This window comes from Aedes albopictus, chromosome 1 (genome assembly GCF_035046485.1).
Source record: "Aedes albopictus strain Foshan chromosome 1, AalbF5, whole genome shotgun sequence".
NCBI classification, from domain to species: domain Eukaryota; kingdom Metazoa; phylum Arthropoda; class Insecta; order Diptera; family Culicidae; genus Aedes; species Aedes albopictus.
Window position 1 is genome coordinate 198,614,035 of NC_085136.1, and position 23,168 is coordinate 198,637,202.

The following is a 23,168-nucleotide window of genomic DNA, read 5'->3' on the forward strand; positions in this document are numbered from 1 at the left end:
TTCAACGATTTTGAGGTGAATATTGTATGTGACTATGAAGTGTATGTCGTCTTGCATACCTGTGTTTACGAGGGGTTTTAGTGAAACATTTTACATTTTCGATAATTTTGAAGTAAATTTTTAATTGTTAAGCGTATTTTCAACGTAAGTCATCAGAATAGGGGCTGTTTGGTCCAATAATTGATATTCAGAAGTATCAACTTTTATTAGCTCTCCGGAACAAGACATACATCGCAGTGTTGTCCAAATTATATTTTTTACCCTAGCTAACATAATGAACTTTATTCTCACAAAAAAACACGAAGGTAAAAAAAAGCTTTTTGAGATATTTGATTTTTAGTAACAAAATTCAGTTTTTTTCATAAGAAAAACTAAATAAATTTTTCAATGTGTATTTTTCTGAGAGCCGCAATATATTATTCTACAACTTTGCTGAAGACATCTTTCCGATCGAACAAGCCGTTTGTGTGTTATAATTTTTTATTTGCTTGTGTTCCATTTTTTCATAGGCCCTAATTGAAAGTAAGTCGAGACAAAATATGAACTTTTGATATGAAAAAATGGTTTCTCACATAAAATGGAATAGTATACAAAAATATCAAGTAGATTAAGAAACATCGATTAAAATGGATTCGTGCTGGTCCGTGGAAAGCCTCATTTATAACTTTATCCGGAATTTCAACGATTAGCTTTTGTCAGTTAAGGTTCAAATGAGGATTGAACGTTAAAATTACACATTGGTTGCATTTAATTTACTGGATTTGGTGGCAAAATGCTTAGGCTGCTCATTATGCCCCGCCTACCCCTAAGTGACAAAACCCCATTTTTCGATAAATGAGGTTTAAAGTTTTTCACCGATGTATCATCCCATACAAATGAGTTTCAAGGTTGATCAAATTTTAACCGATTCATTGTAATTTTTCTATTTTCGAAAAAAATATTTAAAAAAATTTCCAAACAGCGTGTAATCTACAGAATTTTAGGATATGCTCAGCTCAAAATCGACAAAATGGACACATGCACGACCTGTTTGCATCTGCACCCCCCCCCCCCCTCAAATGTTTTATAACAACTAAAATGTGTTGCAAGGCGCAACCGATATATCAGATTTCCATCCTCCCACAAACTCTAACTGATGAACAGCCTCTAACAAATTGGCAGCATGAGCTGGTATTCGGATACATTGTTAGACAAATAAAAAACAACATAGTATTCCTTACATCACACACACGCTTTTTTGCTAAGACTTTTTATACTTAATATACTTTATACACAATATTGATTTAAATAAGATGCGCGTTTAAACATAGTCTTCTTTCCTACACTCTACTCAAAATCGTTCCTGGTTTTGGAAATACATGAAATCGAACGAAAACATTACCTAAACAGTACTTGGCCAAACGTCAGAAACTACTTAAAAACAAGTCATTCAACGTTACAAAAAAATGCACATTACTTTCACTATTTCAAACAAGAAAGCTTTGATCACCAATCGTTCTGCTCGAGTAAAGTGCGACCCACAGTTAATCAAATCATGTTATTTTTTTGTTTCGCCAACAAACGATCAACGTTTGTTTTCTTTTTTTATCTAAAGGCATTACTGTTATGTTGCTGATCTGCGAGAAACTTCCGATTTTCCAAAGTTAATTCATAGCGAAAGGAGAATATGACACTCCTGATTTTTTTTTTCTGTTGTTGTTGCGATTTTATCTTTGTGTGTTTAGCTCCTAGAACAATTGTGAACAACAAACTCAGCTACAAGACCGCACTTTAATTTTCTCTGCCTTCGCTTGTATCTGATAACAAATCACTTGTATGACCGATGGTGATAGCAAATACGCATTTCTCACGTTTGCTGCAGTCATTGTACATAGTAACTTAGCGCAAGCGTGATTATTGTGTCTAAATCCATCGCAATCTCACCTCTTGCATGCTTTTACACAGTGTTTCAATGGAGACAATGATTCAAAATTATACGGTTTACTCGATTTGTTTTGTTTTTTTTTTCATAATTAATTTAAAAATAATTCGATTAAAAATATACTAACAATTACATTATCATAAACTATATGCGAATCAGTTGATCGTTTTGTATATCATTCGACTTAGTGTGGGAGTGATTTTTTTTTTGTTCTGGGAAAGAGGCATTACTTCTGACGTGCGGGGGAGGGATGGGGATTTAGTTGTCGAGAAATATTTGGAACGCAAGTTAGTCTAGGTTATCTTGGAAAATAAGTTTTATGTAGCCCGGAGATCCTTGCAGAGGCGTGGCGCAGAATGGACATACCGCTTGGAAGCCATTTGTGCCATGAGGTATGTCCACGTTAGCCCAATATCTGAAACAAGATCAATTAACCGTTAGTACTTGAACAAAAAGGAAATAGAGAAATGGCAGATCGTACTTGACAGTTTTCTCGGTTGCCATATGACCACATGGATTAAAGCAATAGGTTGGTGGTCCGGAGTCTACATAGAATGCGTTTTCTACTCCCATACACAGTGTCACAACAGGACCAAGTTCCAAGCACATAGGACATCGACGGGCATTAGATGCTTTATCCTGTCCCCAACCGTGTTGACCTGAAAAATGGTTTGAAATAAATGAATGGTAATTACTACATATTGAACCATACATGTTTGTCAATTTCTTGATTTTGCTTTGGCTGACCAAGCCATGTGGGAAATTACACTGTTGAAAATGCTTTGACATCCATGTGCACAACAGAACATCACTTATTGGTTAAGGTTGATACATGGAGGTGTGTTAATTCAATCGTTATGGGATCAGATAGTCTAATATAGTGAACTGCGTAAAATTTGAACTGCTTTTTATCAATCTCGTTTCAACAACTTCACATATGCTCTTCCGAGTTTGGGTTGCAAGGTACATCGATCTCTGCTATCACTTGTCGAAGCAACCAAAACAACCATATCTATAAAGAATTGGCAATTCATATTCGCAATATTGAAGGGAGTTTTTGATAAACGATCATCAGAGATTGGGAATCATATTGATGAACATTAGAGCTCCAGCAAATATTTTCAAAATCTTTATCACTCTGTGTGTTGTTCAGTAGAAATGTGTTTAACGAAACCGCATGAATAACATACAATAAAATTTCAAGTTTAAAAAACCAATATAAGGGGTTTCACTAAAGAGCGTAAAATGTTCGTTTCATTAAATTGCGATTAAAATATCCAAAGATTGCCTTGGTGATCGCGACGTTTACGCAAAAAAAAAATTTAACGTAGCGTTCTACGCCGTTCAGTAAATTTCTTTTATATTTTATAGATGATTGTTGCTTTGAACTGTAGCGACGTGCGTGTAGAAGAGAAACGCGTAGATGTCGACGAATTTGTGTCACTATATAATGAAAGTTCGTGATATTGTTCGTGAAGAGATTGATTCCAAGGTTGTTGAGCAATTCTAACGATTAAGATGAATCGACGAAACGACCAGTTAAAAAAATTAATGAGCAATGGTTTGTAGTTGTTTTTACATGGTTTTCACGGTTGTTTTTATCTTTCTTTTATTTTGAAGGTTAAAAGAGTTAGTTGTATCTGGTGAAGCAACATGTAGGTAGTGTCTAAGTAAATAAATGCTTATGCATACATAGTCATCCTCTCCAGCTTACTGTTTTTAACTGGAGCACCTACCTGCTTGTGTTTTTTTTCTGTCAAAAAATAAAATAATATTTAAAAAAAAATGAAAAAAAAATTAAGCTGTGGTAATTACATTATCAGACAAACCCCCCTCCCCCTATGACCCTCTGACTTGGTGAAAGTCTCTTACAAGAAAAAAAAATACAATAAATTGTTAGTATTCTGAAGTCAATTTGAACTATGTTAAGATAAAATTTAAACTTCAAACAATATCACTTCCTCCACAACCATGCGGCTCCATTGTGACATGACAGAAAAAAAAAATTTTTTTTTTTTCGCGCTTAGCGCAAAAATGCGCAAACAGTGACCTACACTGTGGTGCATAATTGATCGGACAAATGCCGATTTTCATACAAAATGGCCAAGTTTAAGATGCTGTAACTATGGTTTGCTTTGTTGGATTGAGCTCAATTTTTGACACGGAACTACAAATATGCTGAATTTTGTGTATACAAAGTATAAAATGTTTTCGTTCACAGGTCTGGGCGTGGCAAGGCGTTGAAAAAATTGCAAAAGTGATCGGACAGCGGCACGCGTGTAAATCAAAGGGGTACCGCTGTCCGATCACTTTTGCAATATTTTCAACGCCTTGCCACACCCAGACCTGTGAACGAAAACATTTTATACTTTGTATACACAAAATTCAGCATATTTGTAGTTCCGTGTCAAAAATTGAGCTCAATCCATCAAAGCAAACCATAGTTACAGCATCTCAAGTTTGGCCATTTTGTATGAAAATCGGTGTTTGTCCGATCAATTATGCACCACAGTGTATATAGCCAAAAACTAGACAAAATTGCATGTCAGATCCGGGATACGGCGTCGTTTTCTGATGTTTCCTAAACAAGTACTGGATCTCTTTAATAGGAAGTTTTTCTCTAAAATTTCAAAAAAGTCAATATGTTTGCATATTGTAAAAACATAATAATTTTGTGACTGAATTCCAAACAATCCCTGAAATGTAATGGTTATTCATACCCAAAAACACAAAAAATATTGCCACATTATTCAAGTCTTCCTATCTTTTACAACGAACTCATAAAGGAAGCTCACAAAATAAAGACAATAAATACTAATATTGCAGCACATAAACTTCAACTTTGAAAAAATCTACAAGACTCAATTTTCGACCAAATGACTTGAAAATTTGGGGTTTTCTTAGTTGAAGTATCTATAATGGAAGAAAAATATTAGAAAAATAAAATATTGAAGTCGATTTTTGAGGTTTTGTCCGGCTTCCGGCCACTGTGCAACGCGGCTGCTCGCATTGCAGTGAGAGTAACCACCGCGCAAGCTAGTTAGTTGTTATTTTGAATTCGCGTAATAAAGATCGAAGTGTTAAGTAAGTGTGAAGGTGAATTTTCCTTACTAAATCCGAATCCCACAGTCCAACCAGTGGAGTGGAAGGAACCCAACCAAAGTGGTTCACCGAGTTGTAGCTGAAGGACTAGTCAAGAGTGTGTTTCAACCACTAGCGCCTGCAGCTACCGTTATACCCAGTCAGAGCTTGGAGGAAGCTCTAACAACGAAAGAATCTTTTGGTCGATGACATAAAGCGTTAATTTACCTAATAACTTTTTTTCCTAGATTTTTTGGCTAAGTTCGGTAGGAAGCCGTTGAAAAATAATAGAAAATAAGTTATATTGCCGCTCTCATCTTAGAAGTTGGTCGGCCCAATTTCCAGCGACACTGCCGTAAGTTTTTTTTTTTTTAAGAAAATATTGTATCTTTTAGGTTAACTTTGCTGCTTCGCGTTTCAGGCGGGTGTACAGCTCTGCCACCGTTCCAAATGTTCTTGCAATAATGTCCATGTCGTCCGCAAAACACACAAATTGTCCGGATTTTGTGAAAATCGTTCCCCGACTGTTGAGCCCGGCTCGTCGCATCACACCTTCCAGAGCGATGTTGAAGAGTAGGCATGAGAATCCATCACCTTGTCGCAGTTCTCGTCGAGATTCGAATGAACGGAATCCGTACGCAGTTCTGCACACCGTCCATCATTGCTTCAACCCGTTAACGCCCAAGGTGTCTCACAATTTAAATCTTCAAATAAATTTGTTATCTAAGGTCAAGTTCCAATAAAATAAGCATGATTTGATGAAAAAATTGAAGTCTATGGTGTAGTTCCGAGAAAAAAAAATTATCATTGTAGATCCTCAATATCTGATAATTTTCTTGAGTTCTACTTCAGCACAACTTCTACGCTATCGTTATATTCTGATCCGTATAGATAAAATGCAGCTCTAAACAAGTGAGAGAGATGATAAGCACTCAAAAAGAATAGAAAAAGGACTTATAAATTGGGGCAGAAATATAACCCGATAAACGCCTGAAAGTATGCAATGCACGATTCTTATAATTTCATGTAGTTTCGACTGCAGTGTTCAAAATTTCTCATTTTTTTAACAAAATCAAATAAAGAGAGCTCACTATGTGTGACATAAGCAAACGTTAAAATACTTTAGAAGTTAGATTTTACACAGATAATTATTTCTAATAAACTAATTGAGTTGTTCCTTCAGCACGCCATAAACTCTATTTACTTACTCACCATACTTTTCAGAAGTTTTTTTTATATTTAAAAAAGAAAATCGTGTTAAGTAATGTTCCATTTGATTTGTCTCCTTTGACAGATACGTATATCGACCTCAACTATATGGTCGTCTTCGATATCTCGTATTTACAGGTATTCTATTAACACGCCCAGGTTCATCATCATTCCATGTTTTGATATAAAATTTCAACCAGATATACTCAAAAATCCCGGGAGGAATTGCTGAATAAATCCCGAGCGAGGATCCCGGCTCATAGGAGCAATTCCATTAGGATTCTCTGAATATGTTTCGACAGAACACTTTGAAAGTATACTAAAATGAATCTGTGAAGTAATTCCAGAAGAAATCCGTGAAAGAATGCTAGGAAAATTTTCTGAAAGAATTCTTTCAGGATTTTCTAAAGCAGTTTTGGCCGAAATCCCTAAAGTTAATCCTGAAGGAATCCCGTAAAGAATACCTGATGTATTCCTCAGAGAGATCATGACAGGAATGCCGGATAGAAGCTGAGCAGACATTCCTGCAAGAACCATAGAAGATGTCTCTATGAACTAGGGTTGCCTGAAAACAATCTCGGAAGAAACATATATTTTTTCATTTTTTTGGGAGGGATCCCTTAAGGGTTAACAGCAGGAATCATGGAAGGAATCTTTGAAAGAATTCCAGCACAAATCCCTGAAAGAATGCAGAAAAGAATAACTAACCGGATTTTCAAAAATAACGCCTGCAAAAACCCCTGAAGAGAACTCCGGAGCAATCCATACAGCAATCTCGGAAGCAATATCTAAAGGAATCTCGGGAATAAACCTGAGAAGATTCTCGAAAAGAATGCCTGAAGAAATCCTGGAAAGAATCTCAAAAAAGATCCTCAGCTCTTCTAATCTCATCTCAATTCTTTACCCTATTCTCTAGCCTCTACCTAACTGTCTTCTTTGCCCTCTATTCCAACCCTCTATCCTACGCTCTATCATAACCTTCAACCCTACCATCTGCCCTACCCTCTAAACTATCCTCTACTATAACCACTGCCATATCCTTTACCGTACCCTCTAGTCTATATTGTGCTTAATTGTACCATCTACCCTAACATTTTTCCAACCCTCAAACCTACTCTCTATTCTACCCTTCTCCCTACCGTCTACCGTATTCTCTACCCTAATCTTGTACTCCACTCTCTCTACTCTATCATTCACTCAAACCCTCTACCCGACCGTCTGCTCCACCTTTTATCCTACCCGCTACCATCTACCCTTTAGATACGCATATTGTATGGTATTATAGCCCAAACCACCATTCCTCACTAACGTGGGTATGGTCCGCCATCTTGGGTTTCGAAATGGCGTCGGATATTCATTTTTGAGTTCTACTCATGAAGCCCGATCGATAGATAGCCACATTGCATGGTTTCATAGCTCAAACTCTCATTCTGTGGCCGCCATCTTGGATATGGTCCGCCATCTTGGATTTCTAAACAGAGTCAAATATCGTTTTTTGACTTCTACTCATGAAGCCCGATCGATAGATACCCATATTGCATAGTATCATAGCTCAAACTACCATTACGTGGCCGCCATCTTGGATATGGTTCGCCATCTTGTATTTCAAAATGGCGTAAAATATCGATTTTTACTTCTACTCATCATGCCCGATCGATAGATACCCATATTGCATGGTATCATAGCTCAAACTACCATTCCATGGGCGCCATCTTGGATATGGTCCGCCATCTTTGATTTCGAAATAGGGTCAAATATCGATTTGGACTTTTACTGAAGAAGCTCGATCGATAGATACCCATCTTGGTTTTCGAAATAGGGTCAAATTTCGATTTTTGACTTCTACTCATGAAACCCGATCGATCGATCGATACCCATATTGCATGGTATTATAGATCAAACTACCATTCCGTGGCCGCCATCTTGGATATGGTCCGCCATCTTGGATTTCAAAATGGCGTAAAATATCGATTTTTGACTTCTACTCATCAAGCCCGATCGATAGATACCCATATTGCATGGTATTATAGATCAAACTGCTATTTCATGGCCGCCATATTGGATATGGTCCACTATCTTTGATTTCAAAATGGCGTCGGATATTCATTTTTGAGTTCTACTTGTGAAGCCCGATCAATAGATACCCATATTGCATAGTATCCGAAGCGGCATTGTCGTTAAAAAGCATATATTCTGGAGTTTTGACCGCCATCTTGGAACCTAAGCCGCCATCTTGAATTTAAATATCCTTTCTACCACCTCCACATCCTAAGCAATGTGTGATTAATAACTCTGCCGAAGAAATGAACTGTAAATTATTAACCATTGTCAAGATTCCAGGGAAATAACTTTTTTTTTTCGCATTGGAAATGATGCTCACAGATCGTGACAATGTGCATTCTTTGCAGCATCGTTTACGCCACCTAGTGAACCAGTCACATACTATATTGTCCACTATGAGCAAGGTATGGGTGTGGAGAACATCTTCCCTGAAGAAAGTATTCTAAAATTTTGCATAATTCTGGAGATATTCACATCCAAAAGACTGTCCTATTTATAGGACGCTGGGCGTTCGGGGCATCTGTCCTATAAATAGGACGCTGGGCGGATATGGGTTAATCAGTCTAGTCAGCTTCCCAGGAAAGCCATTTTCGTCCATGATTCTTCATAGCTCTGCGCGGTCGATACTGTCGTATGCCGCTTTGAAGTCGATGAACAAACAGGTGATGTGTTGGGACCTGGTATTCGCGGCATTTTTGGAGGATATGCCGTACGATAAAGATCTGGTCCGTTGTCGACCGGCCGTCGATGAAGCCGGCTCGATAACTTCCCACGAACTCATTTGTTTTAGGTGACAGACGACGGAAGATGATCTGGGATAGCACTTTGTAGGCAGCATTCAAAATAGTGAAGTTCTCACATTACAAATGGTCGCCTTTCTTGTGCATGAGGCAGGTTACCCCTTCATTCCATGCCTCCGGTAGCTGTTTGGTTTCCCAGATCCTGACTACCAGCCGATGCAGACAGATGGCCAACTTTTCTGGGCCCATCTTGATGAGTTGCGATACCATCCTTACCAGCTGCTTTGTTGATTTTGAGCTGGTGAACGGCATCCTTAACTTCCCTCAGCGTGGGAGTTGGTTCATTTCCGTCCTCCGCTGCACTGGCGACGTCGTTTCCTCCGTTGCCGTGGTCTCCCGTGCCTACGTTCTCCACGCTGTTCATCGAAGCATTCGTTCCGTCGATTCTGTTCCACGTACCCAATGGTGCTCTTGGCTGCGTCACTGTACTACAGCAGGCCTCTACAGGGTATGTATATTGTTTAAACAGTAAAATGTTTGAACAGTAAAATTAGATAGATCTCACCAAATTGAAAAGGATGTGTCGAAAAACTTTGTCGAAGACCGGAATGTGAAAATAAAATACTCTTGGCAATTCTGGTCAAAAATTGAGATTTTATTATTGATGTTATTCCTTTGTATGTCAAATGTTAAGCACACACAGACCATCTGACTTTTTCACAAGACGACTTTTGTCACAAGACTCAGATAGCATGCGGTCTCCGCCAACGTTTTTCAGGACATCTGATCTTTTATTCTTTTATAAGGAAAATGCCAAGGATGGAAATCTAGTGATCATGTTAAGATCCCGAATGTGTCGCGGTTGAAGCACATCGCGCGATCATAGCAACAACGATAGAACGTTGTCGTCAAGCATTATAACAAACCACGCTCCGCGAAAATTGAATCGCGAGGCATGTGTGGCCATGATGCGAACGTTATCATGAAGTCGAAATGATAAATACCGAAAATCATTGACTTTTTGTGCATTCTTGTTGCTCTAGTATTAAGAAATGCCAATGAATGTATTGTTTTTGATTATGAATTCAATCTTGGATTGTTCGTATCCTGTATCATTTGTCACTAGAAGTGATTTTCTTCCATCCTTGGTCAGGAGTCAGATTTGATCCCAGGTCCTCGGCGTGATAGTCACGTACTTGACCCTTCGCACCAGGCCCGCTCCACAAGCCAAGAAATTTTTTAGGTTTTTTTTTTCTATATTATGAAGATGTTTTCCAGGTTTTACTCAAGGATTCTCTCGAGTCATTTGTATCAAGATTTTTTTCAAGACTTCTCGAAAAAAAAAGTTTTCCCATAATAAATCGCATACAAATTTCAATTGCGATGCGTAAAGTGTAGGCCTAATTGACCACGCTCAAATTTTGTACAGTCACTCAGGACCCGACACTAAAGCTCTGCATTAACGAGGTAAGGAACAAATTACTGTGAGTTGTTCCCAGATGTGCCCACAAGATCCGTTAGCAATCGAGCATCTGTTCATCACCTCGATCACTCATTCCTCAGCCACCTTGCCACAATTAATTGGGGTTACCCTATTGAATACCACCGGAACAGGTCATCCGTTACTATCCTAAGTCTAGTCTAATACTTAGAACAAGGATTTATGCCAAAAACTGAGACTCAATGACTTACCTTGCACATGGCCACAATTTAGATACACATAAGGCTGATTGACGTGTTCTCCCAATGACACTTTTCTAGGAATTACTAATGTGTTGAGGCCTACTGGACATTGTGGACGCCCTGCATTGATTTCATCTACCAGTTTTTCTAGGTCTTTCTTTGTCTAAAAAACAAAAAGAATTTCAATTAAAACTTGTATCAGGAAACATTACATTGCATCGACACTTACTGGAGAATGCCTCAGTCCTTCCGCCGATCGCCACAATAGAGTTGCACCGCACAAGTCAATCAAAGTGCCATCCTGCAGGGCATTGGTTTCCTCGTACACTGGCTGGCCTTTCTGCTGCGCCGATCGGCATTCCCTTAGACTAAACACATCGCCTCCAACGGACGTTTCACGCCATAGTCCACACTCGGCTGATCCTCCACAAAACTGGCCCTTGGGATGCATGATCAGAACACCGTTTGTCGTCAGGCCATCAATTTCAACGTTGTCCTGCCACTTGGTTGCTTTTTCCTGAAAGAGGAAGATTAGTATTTGTTTGCAATTAATCGTAATAATCATATGCCGTGCACTCATGGCAAAAAAACTTCAGCGACTTTTTGGTTCATTTGTTCCCAACCAGCAGACCATAACCGTTAAAAATTAAAATAATAGTTTCGAACAGCTTTTATAACGTAAGTTAATTTTGACGATTTGTTTTCGTTTCTTTTTTTCATGTAGGAGAATTCAATTTTTCATATGGCGCCTAAGATTTCTCATGGGTTTCTCGTGATGGCACCATGGAAAATCAAATCGACTACATCTGCATCCTTCGAACTATGAGAAGAAAGCTACATTATGTGCGGAACAAACGTAGCACCGGCATGGCGTCCGATCATCATCTCCTAATCGGTGAGATGCGGTTGCGCTTTCCCAGGAATCATCGACAGAAGGAGAATATCGGACTCCGGTTCAGCGCACGCCAACTGGACGCTACGATAAAAAGATCCGAAAAATTCCGAAAGGTTGAAGCGTAGAAGATCAACTAAGATTCAGAAAGAACGCCTTCATCGCCACGAGCGAGGATAATTTGGGTGAGCTACACACCCGGAAAAAGCAGTGGATAACAGATGACACCTGGAGGAAGATAGAGCAACGAAAGGAACGCCAATGCCGCGATTGAGCGAGCTAAAACACGAGGAGCCAAAGCTATAGCCGGTCAGCGCTATTTGGCTCTCGAGAAGAAAGTGACGTTGAGCACATAGTGGCTGAGGTGCGATGCAAAGAGATAAGAGATCGGATAAGCGTCGAAGCGCACTCTGTGGAAACTATATGCAGAACGCATGAACCGTACCGTAATCCGGGGTCAAATTGATCACTTTAAAACAACTTTTGCGGATAACATCAGTGCCTGTTCAAAAATTGCCAAAAGAATTTCTGTAAAATCAGTACCCAGTGGATCTCCATGGAACCATGTGACAGAATTTTGTTCAACAAATTTAAACTTTAAGTTAAATAACTTTAAATATCAAAATATTGGAAATGCCACTTTGGGGCGAAATTGATCAGTATACAATTAAGCATCGGTTGGAAAGGAAAATGTCCTTCGCCGATTAATTTTGGTCTTCTAAAACCGAATAACGCGTCTAAAATCTTACAACTAGTGGATTTAATACTTTAAATGCAAAATTAAATTTTGAAATTTCCCCTTAAACGCCTAAAGGTAGGCAATTTCATTTGAAATAAGTTATATCTATTACAAAAAATGACTATTTCTTCATAAAATGAACTTTTTATAACAATTTCATGTTCTGATTAGCTGCATAACATCCCAATCAAGGCTCCACAAAAATATTAAAACAGAGAATTTACGGAAAGTCCTATTAGCAATTGATTGTTTAGTAGCAATGATTTCAGCTAAATGAGAAATACTTTGCAAATTCCTTAAAAAATGAGGCAAACCCAATTTTTTTCTAAAAAATTAAAAGTCTACACTCATCTCTATACATCTACGAATCAGATGACGTTAAAAGTTTAAGATCATTACGACGCTTAAGAGTTCCTAGTATGGAAATACAATGTAGTACCCGAGTGATCAATTTCACCCCGCTGCACAATGGTTTATTTTCCCATTTTCACGCTCTTAATTAATAGCTCGTAAGATTGAGGAAATAGAGCAATGGTGTCTTCGGCAAAGTTGACGGGAATGACCAGCGCCATCTTTTGACAGTTAGAGTTTTTGGATCAATCCCCCTAAAAGTGAGATACAAAATTATTTTTTTTAATTTGTTGAGATAGAGGGTTGACGTCTTCGGCAAAGTTGTAGCATTTTTGATTCCAAACAACTTTTCGGAAGACGTCAATGTTGTATTTTTTACACCAATGGAGATAGAGGCCTGTGTTTGAAAGTTAGCCCCAAAAACACGTTATTTAAGTCAAACATACATTTGTTGAATTTTTAGGCCCATACAATGTTCTGCAAAGTTGTATGTATCAATAAAATACGCAACTTTGCCGAAGACATCGAAGCTGTGGGAATTAAATGAGACGAGTTATAGATAAATTTATGATTTTGTTCGTCCACTTTTAGGGATAAATATCTTTCTTAGGGGCAAAAAGGTGCAGCTGAGGATACCCTTATCAGAAAGTACATCTAAAGAGCTTTCGAATAAGGGTTAGTTTGTCCGTCCACGATCGTCTACTGAGGAGATATGACCATAATAAAAAATGTCCATGTTACGATTTACCTGCATTTAAATCTACGTTGACAGTAAATTTCATGGCTACTATGATGAAATATAAGTTAAGCCCTCTTTCGTCTTATCTTAATAAAAGTTGATTGTGTTGTCCTTCTTCATATAAAATTTCAAATTGCTTCACAGAAGAACTCGTGAGTTGTTTTACTCTGTGAGAGCGTATGAAACCCCGATAAATCCAAGGATAAATCTTAATATTTTATTCAATGAATGAGATTTGTACTAAATAGTAGAAATCATACAAAAAGGCTGTGGAAAACATTTCTTAGAACAAATTTGGTATTTAAAACAATCAGGACTGTTGCGCAAATAAGCTTAGAGAAGGCTGCCTATTATTTGATCATAGTAGCCATGAAATTTACTGTCAACGTAGATTTAAATGCAGGTAAATCGTAACATGGACATTTTTTATTATGGTCATATCTCCTCAGTAGACGATCGTGGACGGACAAACTAACCCTTATTCGAGAGCTCTTTAGATGTACTTTCTGATAAGGGTATCCTCAGCTGCACCTTTTTGCCCCTAAGAAAGATATTTATCCCTAAAAGTGGACGAAAAAAATTATAAATTTATCTATAACTCGTCTCATTTAATTCCCACAGCCTCGATGTCTTCGGCAAAGTTGCGTATTTCATTGATACATACAACTTTGCAGAACATTGTATGGGCCTAAAAATTCAACAAATGTATGTTTGACTTAAATAACGTGTTTTTGGGGCTAACTTTCAAACACAGGCCTCTATCTCCATTGGTGTAAAAAATACAACATTGACGTCTTCCGAAAAGTTGTTTGGAATCGAAAATGCTACAACTTTGCCGAAGACGTCAACCCTCTATCTCAACAAATTAAAAAAAATAATTTTGTATCTCACTTTTAGGGGGATTGATCCAAAAACTCTAACTGTCAAAAGATGGCGCTGGTCATTCCCGTCAACTTTACCGAAGACACCATTGCTCTATTTCCTCAATCTTACGAGCTATTAATTAAGAGCGTGAAAATGGGAAAATAAACCATTGTGCGCTGATCAATTTGACCCCGGTTTACGGTACATAGTAGATGAGTTGCGATGAGTGCGGAGATGCGATGGAGCTGCTTCGACGCATGTGATCGCAAGAGAACGCAAGAGAATGCTTGTCGGGTATGGATTTTATGATTGCGCTCGTTGTGTATGTAAAGCAATGTGGATTTAATGTGTTGGGAATGCTTGTAGGTAATATAAAATGCGTTAATATGTTGTTGTTTTTAAACATAACTCAATGCTTTTTCACATGACATGCATTTTGATGGACCGGACGTAATAAAAATTTATCATATTGTCTATCGATCACTATGTAAAATAACATATTTCATTGCATATAAAATAGTATTCCATCATATCGTTTAAGTTTTTTACAGCACAATTTTGTTATTGTATGTGTATAAGAAAACATTTTATTTTCTCTGTTCGGGATTTGAATCAAGTGATCAATGTTTGATATGGTCGTTTGTTCAGTGCATGTTATTCATGTGCAAGTTAGTAAGTTTATGGTATTCAACTTAATTGCTAAAAGGGTTCTGATTGAAAAGTTCTGCTTTTTTCTTTGTCAGGCAAAACTAGATCCCTAATATAAGGACTGTATCGTTAATTATGAGCAAACCTGAAAATTGCTGTATCTATTTTTTTTGTTTTGTAAATTAAATTCAATTACATTGTTTATTGACCATCAGAAAAGCCCATGGTATCATTTTATATTTAATTTTTCGTGGATCTTGCCAGCTCTCGCACCTTCTTCTTGGTGTTCTTCATAAGGTTTTGGACAATACCGTTCCGTCGATGGTTTTGCTTGGGTTGGTCCAAGTTTTCTTGTATTTGATGACGTCCTCTGCTCCTCTATCCTTTTGCCGTAGTTTCCCTTTCATCAAAGCCAAATACTTCTTAATGTGCCTAATTTGCGGGTAATTTGAAGGGTTCATTGCCTTTTCCACAAATTGGACATTGTTTTCTTCATACCAGTCAATGGTGTCACGCGCATAGTGGCAGGATGCCATATCCGATCAAAATAATGTAGGACCTTTGTACTTTCAGATGAGTAGCAGAATTGGTTTCTGGAGGCATTCCTTCCGGTATATTTCGACGTTCATACTTGGGACGGTGAAGAAAGGTGACGATTTCAGACCACTTCGACAAATTGCTTGCCAAACTAATACATTTTCCCAACTTTTTTTTGCAAAAAATCGATTTCTCCGAATTCGGAACATCAGTGCCACGCTTCACAGGGAAAAACAGTGCCCCTGGAAGTGCCTTGTTGTCCAATATGACATACGTTTCATCATCCATGATTATGCAGATGTAATTTTTGCTCAAAACATCGTCGTACAGTTTCCGAGCCCGAGTTTTCACATAATCCGCCAGAATTTGATTGTTTTTTGGACATTTCTGTTTTGGGTAAGTCTTCAGGGAACTACGCTCCTTGGCGCGCTGAACCATACTAATAGTCGTTCCACACTTTTTTGCGCAATCTATGATGAATACCTCCTTTTTTCTTTTGAAGATTTTGCAAATTTTGCTGTCCAAATTTGACTTGGACGCACCTGGTTTTCTGTCACGTCCGGGTGAGTCTATCAGTGTGTTATGCATACCGAATCGTTTGACAGCATTTTGGACAGAAAAAAACGCTAACAACTCCAACTTTTGCTAATTTTCTTAGCGATAATAATTTTTCATAGCAGTACCTAGTCACAATCGATTTTCGCTTCTCATCCGTAAACACTCGCGTTGCTCCACTTGAGGAAAAACTTTAACTTTTAATTAAGGTTATCTTTTGATAACAACGCTAGCAACACATAAACACACAACAGTTGTCAAAATAAGACTTAGTCTTTTTAGAAACATGTTTTCTCGTAGATATCGTCGAAAATTTAGTAATAAAAAAAAAATATACCCTTAAATAATACATACTTGCCGATTTTTTGTTTCTTTTTGCCGAGGTCAGCACACTCAAATAATGTTTCAATGCCGAAAACCAGTATAACAGTCTCATATTGATTTAAATTGAAATCAACACTCAGGTAGCCCAGTTCGGAAAGTAAAATATGTGTATACATAAAGACATCGCTCACGCGGATATGATTACATGTTATACATTCTTTTCTCAAATAATTAATTCAATTATCTCAATTTTGTACAGTTACACCAGTTTTTTTTGAACTGGTCGGTTTTTGCTATTGCAACAGAATCAAAACTATGGCCTATCAAACATCCCTCTTCTTATCTCATAACTTATCGCATCCGATCGCATCTCACCTTATCCACTATGGTCACAGCCTGAAACGCTGATGTAAATGGAACAAAAAAGCGTGGGCGGATTCTCAGCCGACGAAGGCCCGGCTGACCAATTGAAACGGAGGTTCGAGCACTTTGGAAACCTTTGCCAAGTGTCGGCCATGCCATCAACACCTCAGAATGATCCGCTAAGAGTTCCACGTATTACCCGTTTCAACACCGCAGCTCCATCAGTGCAGGAGATAGAAATCGAACAGTGCTCCGGGGGTCGATCGCATACCAGCTGAGATGCTCAAAGCTGACCCCGTAGTATCTGCACAACTGCTGCATCAATAAATCTGCAAAATATGGGAAACCACGACATTCACGGCTGACTGGATGCAAGGCGTCTTAGTAAAGGTACCGTAATCTGGGGTGTAGCTGATCAGTGGAGTGAACCTGATCACTCAATTACCCGCGGATATCGACTTTCAAGAAATCAACAATTATATTTTAACCATTCGCAATTCAATGACGTAACATTAAAATGGAATGATAACTTCCTTGAAAGTCGATATCCGTGGGTAAATTGAGTGATCAAGTTCACCCCCACTGATCAACTACACCCCAGTTTACGGTACTCAAAAGATTGATGCAACTATCCGGCGGCAGCAAGTAGGATTCCGTGCCGGACGATCCTAGGTGGATCATATCGTCACGTTTCGTATTATCTTGAAACAACGATCAAAGAATCACAAGAATCTCTCTACCTATTGTTCATTAATTACGAAAAAGCTTTCGATCGTCTCAATCACGAAAACATGTGGGGAGCCCTCAGTCGCAAGGGTGTTCATGAGAAAATCATCGGCCTCATTGAAGCACAGTACAGGGCATTTTCGTGCAGAGTACGGCACAACTGTGTTTTGTCCGATTCCATCCGGGTCGTTTCTGGAGTGAGGCAAAGATGTATAAAAGCACCGCTACTGTTCCTCATAGTAATCGATGAGATCTTGGTAGGCGCGACTGATCGTGAGCCAAATCGTAGGTTGCTGTGGCAGCCCATTACCATGGAGCACTAAATGACTTCGACGTTGCTCTCCTAGCTCAACGGCGCCCTGATCATACAGAGCAAGAACGAAAATCTTGCCGAGCACTCCTTGGCGGCAGGTCTTACCATCAACGTCAACAAGACCAAATCGTTGAATGTAAACACGATCAGCCCTTCCAGCTGCATGGTAGCTGGGCAAGTAGAAGAGAATGTTGAAAGCTTCCAATAGTCAAATTGCGACCGACGATGGCACCAAGATGGGGTCTCCAGTTAGCATAGTGGCAGAGAAGAGAAGGGCATCTTAGAACAAATCGACCACACGAAAAGTGATAAATTTTTGACGTCGAAAATCGACCCGATTTATTTTGTTTCTGCTCATTTCGTTTCCATCGTGTCTAAACGTCAAAACAACTGCATGGCTCAAAGTATGTTGATTACTTTCAGGTATAACCATAATTAATGAATAAATGACGTCATATCGATGATTGATTCTTTTATTTTTTGATAATTTGTTTCATTGAGATCATATCAATTGTTGTTTCGACCACTATGGCAATAATATGGCAGACGTACCAACGATGTTTTTGCAATTGGATGCTGTTATAAAGCATAATAATGGTGTTTACCCATTATTCTTAATTACCATACGCATATTTCTCGCATTTTTGTACCGCGTACCCTTTTTACGATTTTAATGAATAAGCAACGTTGACTGTGTCCCCGAAATACATTCTAATTGAACACAATCTTTTGTGCGAATCAATGTTTGAGTTGGTATACCTGCCTCCAAAATACTTTGCTCTATCGTGTCAACACGGTTGAAATTTTTCGTGTAGAAAGTGTGGTTTCAACCGCTAGGTGTCGCGACCAACAGCATGAAATTTTGATCAATCTCTGATAGTGGTTAAGGCTATGGATCGCCAATCCGGAGACGGCGGGTTCGATTCCCGATCCGGTCGGAAAATTTTTCTCGACTCCCTGGGCATAGCATATCATTGTACTTGCCTCACAATATACAAATTCATGCAATAATGGCAGGCAAAGAAAGCCCTTAAAAACTGCTCTAAGAATAGAACAGAAGTTGAAGAGAGGCAGGCCAGAGGTCCCATTTGTAGTATATAGGCTTAGCCCATTGTAGATGAACTAATCTTGGAATATCTATTGTACAAGTATCTTGAATTTGTATTATGATGTAGAGATGAACACCATTCATTGTAATAGAATGAACTTCCGGTTGTAAATATATATAAGCACGGTGCGCACTAGAGAAGCTATCTTTTGCGTCCCGACCATCTATCAATAAAGTAGACATAAGAATAGCCCTACGGTGTCTTAAGAAAGTATCGATCCGAACATATCACCATTTGGGGACGTAGAACCATAAAGAAGAAGAAGAAGAAGAAGAAGAAGAAGGTAGCTCCAAGATCGACACAGGTGCACTACCGTTACAGTGGACATCTAAGGACCGAAGGAGATGGTGAATTGCGAGGAAAGAAAGTATTTCGGGGATTCTTTAAGTGAAGCCTTTGGTAATTCATTCGACAATGACTCTGGGAACATCCTCATATTTTTTTTTTATAAATGTCTTCGGCAAGTCATTCTACTTTTTTTATTTTCGTCGATTTTTTGGACTATTATTATCTATGCTATCGATATTCCTTCGCCAATTCCTTCGAAAAACTCTTTCGGAAATTCTTTTATAAATCGCTTCTATACTTTTGATGAAAATTCTTTAGACAATTTCTTAGACAATTAGATTTATACATTATTTATGTAAGGAACTCCGGCAGCAGATTATTTCGGAATACCTTCGGCAATTCCGATGTTGCTTGCATTAAAAATTTATTTGGTAATTTCATCAGCAATTCCATCGGAAATTTTGGAACCTTCGATTAGTACTTTGGGAACTTCTTCGGTAATTCTTTTGAAAATTGATTCGGTAAATTTCTTAAAGTTTTTCTTCGGGAATTCATTTGAAAAAAAAATCTTTGGCTGTACTTTAAAAATTCTGTCACGGTGATTCTACGGCAATTACTTTTGGAATTATTTCTAAATTTTCTTAAGAAATTCCTTTGATGATTTCGAATTTTTTTCAGAATTTCTTTGATTTTTTTTTTCGATAATGTTTGTGGAAATTTTTGTGGAATATATTTCGACAATTTATTTTGAGAATGAATTCGGCCAATTAAAAAAAAAAATCCGTAATATTTTCTTCAGGAATTCCTCTGTTAATCCTTATATGAATTCTTTGGTAACTACTTTGAAAGTTCTAAGGTAATTATAATGGCATCTTTTCCGGCAATTTTTTCGTGAATTTCATAGGTTTTTCTTTGAGCAAGTCGAGTTGAGGATTTCTGAATTTCCAGTTCAGCAATTTTCGGAAGCAATAAATATAAATACAATTAAGTCATAGAAAATTACAAAAAAAATACGATAAAATTGCCTGAGAAATTTGCAAAATAACAAAACAAAACAATTATGCCGAAGAAACCCTCAATACGGAGTCGTGGGTTCTAATCCCACCAGATTTTTTTTTCTCACAAATTCACATCTAAATTCATCAATTAGCAACATTCTCTGTCTTCTATTTAATTACAAGTTTTCTCCGTACATTCCTATAGGATTTCACTAGATATTTCCCTCACCTAGAAAATATTCTACTCAGTGGCTGAGTTGGTCGTACTCAGAAATCGAAAAATCCTTTGTTTTCCTACTCAGTTTCGGCTAAAAGTGGGACAACCCATTGGCAATGGGTTGTCCCACTTTTAACGGAAACTGAGTAAGAAAACAAAGGATTTTTCGATTTCTGGGTAAGACCAACTCAGCCACTGAGTACAAATTTTTCCCTGTGCTAGTAATACCTCCTAGGATTTCGCTGGAAATTCCAACTATTCCCGAAATTCGTTTAGGGATTCCTCTAGAGATTTCTGTTGGGCAGTGAAGAGAATTGTCAGACAAAAGAGGCACAAAACAAGCAACAAAGAAGGCGCGACGATTACTCTTTATCCCTACTGGTAACAGATAATGACATGATCTCGAAAACTTTTGTTGCAGACAAAACGGAAGCTGAATTTGTTGCGTACTTTTCAACTCGTGAATAATCAATTATTACTAACCCAAAGTCGAAACTGTTTAATGATAGATCTTCAGCAGAGTTGCAGTGTTGACCAGCTCGAAGTCACCGTTCGAAAATCGCAATTCAAAGCTTAAAAATCTCTTAACTGGTGGTGTACGATGTTTATCCTATTATTTTCAAGATGGGACAAACTTATGTCGCATTAGGTGGATTGTCGCAACAAACACAGGTTGCGATATTGTCATTATTGTTGCACGATTGTTGAATTTTGATTCACTGCTGTTGGGATTCAGCTGGAATTTCTTGAAGATGGCTAAGAGGAGTTCCAGGAGTAATGCCATGATAAATTTCTAGACAAATACATGAATGACAACGCTAGAAGAATTTCTGGATGAGTCTTTTGATAAAATCATGAAAGAATCAGATGCACTTCTGGAAGTATCCTAGGAAAGAAGAATCCCAGCAAGAATGCCAGGAGAAATCCTTAGACTCCAGAGGAGTTCCTGGAGGAATTCAATGATTCCTGAATTCACACTTAAATTAAATCGCCGATCTCAGCAAACGAATTGCCAAGAATCCAACAGCCGAGAATCCGGTAATAATTTTTACTGAATCTCGGTGAAAGTTTTACCGAGATATCGTTAAAACTTTGCCGAGATCTCGGTAATCCAACTTTTTACCGAGATCTCGGCAAAGTTCACCGAGACTCGGTAATGGTTTACCGAAATCTCGGTAAAAATTTTACCGAGAATCAGTAAATATTTTACCGAGATATCAGCTGTTGGAAGAAATCTCTGAAGAAATTCTTAGAAGAATCTTTAGAAGTATTCCGGGAGTTATTACCTTAAGAATTTCTGGAGGAGTCCTAGGAGGAATTGCTGGAAGAACCACAGCAGGAATAGCCTGGGAAATCCAGCTGAAATTCCTGGAGGAAGGTCAAGAGGAGTACCTGGAGGAGTTCCATGAAAAATGTATGAGAGAATCCTTGGGAAAAATGTCGAGGATAAAAATTCCTGGAGTAACCACCAAAGAGCTTCTGAAGAAATCACAGGAAAAATCTCAGGAGGTATTCTTAGAAGGATTCTAGAATGTATCATTGTAGAAATCTCAGCAGAAACCCTAGGAGGAATTGCTGGAGGAAACTATACAGCAATTTCTAGAGAAACCTCATAAAGAATGCCTGGGAGAATCCAAAGAAAAATCCTCGGAATACCTAAAGTAGTCCCTGCAAGAACTATAAGAGATATTCTGGAAGAATCTATAGAGAAGGCCCTGAAGGAATCGTATGGTGAATTTCTGAAGGAATCTCAGAAAGATTTCCCGGAAGAATTCCATTCGTATAGTAATCACAAGAAGAATTTCTGGCCGTATCATTGTAAGAATTTCTGGAGGAATTGCTGGAAGAATCGCAGGAGGAGTTTGAAGTATTCTTGGAGGAAGGCCAAAAGCAGTTTCTGCAGGAAATCCATGAGGAATTTCTGGAGGAATCTTTGGATAAAATCTCTGGAGGAATTCCTGGATGAATACATGGAGACATCCCTGGCAGAACAACCAAAGGAATTTCTGCAAGAATTCCAAGGAGATTGCCTGGAAAGATCGCAGCAAAAAAAAGCCAGGAGAAAGCTCTAGAAGAATCCGTAGCATAATTTCTGAAGTACCACAATTAGAATTTCTGGAGGAAGCATAGCTGGAAGAACCACAGAAATTGCTTGAGGAATTCGTTGAGGAATACCTCAGTTCTCCTTGAAAGGGTCGGTAGAAGTATACTGGAGGAACACCTGATGGAATCGCAGGAGGAATTTCTGGAGAAATCTCAGGAAGATTTCCGGAAAGTATTGCAGCAAGTAAGTATGCCAGGAGAAATCCCTAGAAGAATTTCTGAAGGAGTCCCAATGAAAATTGCGTGAAGAATTCCAGCTGGAATTTATAGAGGAAGGTCAATAGAAGTTCTTGGAGAAATCCCCTGTGGAATTTTTAGAAGAACCTCTGGATCATAGCTTCCCAACCTTTGTTTCGCGACCCCTCAACCGCTTGCAGGCACGCTTCGATTGTTTTACGAAAAGCGCAGTGACGACAGGCTGGGGGGTCGCGAGAGCCAAGGTTGGAAACCGTGGCTCTGGATGAAGTCCTTAATAAATCCTTGAAGAAATCGCTGGAAGAATCAACAAATCTCTGAACAAAATCTCTTCAGGAATTCCTGGAAGAATCATCGTGGGAACTTCTGAAAGGATCCCAGGAAGATTATCGTGAATAATCCCACCAGGAACTCCTGAAGGAATCCCAATAGAATTTTTTTAGAGGAATCCCTAGAAGAATTCCGAGAAGTATCATAGTAAGAATTTCCAAAGAAATCCTAAGAAAAATTGC

At 38.4% G+C, this 23,168-nt stretch overlaps 1 protein-coding gene across 6 annotated transcripts in view; it reads right to left on the reverse strand.

The window, feature by feature from the left end:
• Positions 1–1,212: 1,212 nt before the first annotated feature.
• LOC109423519 (protein pellino) overlaps positions 1,213–23,168 on the reverse strand; it is a 157,054-nt gene continuing 135,098 nt past the window's right edge. For all 6 annotated transcript variants that reach the window (XM_062846098.1, XM_062846102.1, XM_062846099.1 and 3 more), the window contains 4 exons: positions 10,925–11,212; positions 10,705–10,858; positions 2,403–2,580; positions 1,213–2,336 (listed from right to left, as the gene is read on the reverse strand). In XM_062846098.1, the coding sequence (XP_062702082.1) occupies positions 2,210–2,336; positions 2,403–2,580; positions 10,705–10,858; positions 10,925–11,212 (747 nt within the window). In that variant the 3' untranslated portion in view covers positions 1,213–2,209. The remainder of the gene's footprint in view (positions 2,337–2,402; positions 2,581–10,704; positions 10,859–10,924; positions 11,213–23,168) is intronic.